At 39.0% G+C, this 2863-nt stretch overlaps 1 protein-coding gene across 1 annotated transcript in view; it reads left to right on the top strand.

Annotated features, from left to right (window-relative positions):
* itga2b (integrin subunit alpha 2b) overlaps positions 1-2863 on the top strand; it is a 23660-nt gene that overhangs the window by 5880 nt on the left and 14917 nt on the right. Inside the window, exons 6-12 of the mRNA XM_015370446.1 lie at positions 791-836; positions 1229-1348; positions 1923-1967; positions 2044-2087; positions 2178-2243; positions 2317-2369; positions 2526-2598. Coding sequence (XP_015225932.1) covers positions 791-836; positions 1229-1348; positions 1923-1967; positions 2044-2087; positions 2178-2243; positions 2317-2369; positions 2526-2598 — 447 coding nt within the window. The remainder of the gene's footprint in view (positions 1-790; positions 837-1228; positions 1349-1922; positions 1968-2043; positions 2088-2177; positions 2244-2316; positions 2370-2525; positions 2599-2863) is intronic.

Here is a 2863-nt window from a genome sequence, read left to right as displayed (position 1 = left end):
GGCCAATCAGCTAACCAGTATTTTCGCCCCTTCCCAAAATTACTTCAACGGAAGTATGCGGAGCAAATCCATCTGGCGGAGTCAGGTTAGTGACAAGCTCACCAGCCCTTTAGGCCCCAGATCTGGACTGTGCTAGATTTATTATAGGTTAATAAAGTTAACTGAAAAGACATTTTTTGGCCTGAAATGTTTCTACCCTTCACTTTTCAAGGTTTTTAAAAGGCTTTCATAAATGCGAATTGAGTCGCAGAAAAACTCTGGCTCCCATGAATAAAACTGAAGCGAGCAGAGGCGTGGCACAGCCGATTTTAGAGTTACTGTTGGAAGAATACACCAAGAGTTGGACTCAGTGTTAATTTTAGAAGGCATGTTAAATCCACTTACCCTATGTTTTCCCAATCTCGAGTGATGGGATTGTAGAGAGCCCTCAGAGCAGGGAATAAACTGAAGGTTTAAATTACTTTTAAATTAGTTTGACATAGTAAATTCCCATATTTTAGGTCTAGGTTCTTTCTGTTTGTCTGTTCCTGTTCAGAGGTCAATTATGTAAAAAAAAAAAAAAAAAAAAAACTTGAAATTGTGCCCTAAGTTATAACTTTGAAATGTCTTAAGTTTGTAAATAAAATAATTAAACAAAAAGGTTTAGAATTTTTTTCAAATGGCAACATGGGGCCCTGTTCCTGCAGTGGGGTGCCCCTTAAAAACTGGGAAGAAAAAAAGGGACGGATCTAGACTTTTAAAATAGAACTGTATGTGTCCTGGTTTATCTAACTTACATTCTTTGTCGTAGGCTGATCGGCTGGTGCTCGGAGCTCCAGGAAGCTTCTACTTCCAGGGTGAGAGAGACCCCTGCTGGTCACTGATTGTACTAGCAGAGCAACAATAAGTGAATGAGAGACAATGGAGCTAAAACTTTATTTTGTTTAATTTGGGAAAGAGAGTTAAATATAATAAATACTGTTAATTCGCAACTTTATTTGAAATGGCTGATTTCCTACTCAGAAACAGATGAATCAACTCCACATTAAAGAGATAACCAAGATGCATAGATTCAGTTGGAAAAAAATCTACAATGATAAAATAATAATTAAGTAAAACTGATAGCTTTAAATGGCTTTAATGCCTGTTCTGTTCTGGCATTTTAAATAAGGATGTGCATAAATATTGAACCTGTCAGATTCCTACAGTAACCAGCGCCATACTTGCATGGCATCATTGCTGATTTCAGGTCAGGTGATCACAGTGGGTCTCAGGGACATCATCGACAGCCAACAAAGCAATGAACCCATTCAGTACGTAACAGGAATCCACCAATCAGAGGAGCAGGGTGGTTACGACCTTTACCGTGGTGAGTGAAGCACTATGCTGATATCAACTGAAAGAAGAGCTTTTATTTTGCAATGATTTACACAGGGCATTTTATTTTGAAAGATATATATCTCTTATTGACAAAGCTTATAACACTGCTGGTATAGATTAGACTGTGGGCTATTGCTATTAAGATCTATTTGGCTAATGTTTTGATATGGTTGAACTGTAAAGTGCCTTGAGATGACATGTGTTGTGAATTTGGCGCTATATAAATAAACTGAATTGAATTGAATTAATATGAATGAGATTTATACCCTAACCACATTTTATTTTTTTTATTTTACTGTATTGACACATAAATTTCCATCTTAAGGTGAAGAATTAAAGGAGAGTTCAGAATCTATAGCATATTTTTCTAGACAAGCCGTAGCAGAGCACAAATAATTATTAAAAAAAAAAGCAATGTCTTTACTGGTCTTTATAATGCAGTAATGTTAAAGCAAAGTAGAAATGTGATGGCCAGAAAGGTCTTTATCATCATTTGCTTAGTGGGTTATGGTGGTTTAATCAGACTCAATGTTAGTGGATTTCGAAATGTGTCATTTTGCCAGGTTACTCTGTGGCTAGCGGTATGTTGACTGGCGACTCCACACCAGGTAGGACATTTTTGATCTAATCTAATCTAATCCCATCGGATCTGATCTAATGAAACATTGTGTTTCTTTGCATTAGATTATGTGGTTGGTGTTCCACATGACAGGAACTCTGCAGGAACAGTAAGGATTTCCTGTATTGTTTGGCTTGTGCTGGTAGGGATAAGCAAAGAGGAGGCTTAGTGAGACTCTAATGTGGGTCTGTTCTACCAGGTGAGAATCTATGATGGAAGAATGGGCGGTTCTCTGAGAGTTTACCACACCTTTCTAGGAGCTCAGGTAAAAATGCACACTACTATGTTTAGATGTGAATGATCTAGTGTGGAACTGAGGTATCTCCTTCGCCTGCCAGGTGGCTTCCTACTTTGGACACAGCGTGGCCGTAGCCGACTTCAACGGCGATGGGTGAGAACGAGCACACGTTTTAAACACTTAGGACGGATTTACTGTGTTCTCTGTAAAGATATAGGCTTAATATATTTTCTTTTCCATCACCTTGTGTCTCTGAATATGATTGTTGGGTTCTGTGTTTTTTTTGGCGTATCCCTGCGGTTACTGCAGTCTGGAGGATGTTCTTATTGGAGCTCCACTCTTCATGGACAGAGTGATGGAGCAGTTGCAGGAGAGAGGACAGGTCTGGACACTTGATCCATCTCTTCTTCCATTCTGTCGTTTTAGTGTGATTTCAGATTTTAGTTTTGACTACTAATTCATTATAATTTCCAAAAATGTTGGTTTATAGATGATATTATTGAGCCATCCATCCATCCATACATTTTCCATCATGCTTATCTCAAGTGGGGTTGCGAGCTGGTGCCTTAGCTGTCTACTGGTGAGAGGCGGGGTCCGACCTGGGCAGGTCCAGCGTTGTGCCTGAACGCGTTCATTGAACGAAAGTT

This window comes from Cyprinodon variegatus, unplaced genomic scaffold (genome assembly GCF_000732505.1).
Source record: "Cyprinodon variegatus isolate N-32 unplaced genomic scaffold, C_variegatus-1.0 Scaffold46, whole genome shotgun sequence".
Classification (NCBI taxonomy): domain Eukaryota; kingdom Metazoa; phylum Chordata; class Actinopteri; order Cyprinodontiformes; family Cyprinodontidae; genus Cyprinodon; species Cyprinodon variegatus.
The sequence above is the reverse complement of the archived record's forward strand: the minus strand, read 5'-3'. Positions and strand labels throughout refer to the sequence as shown.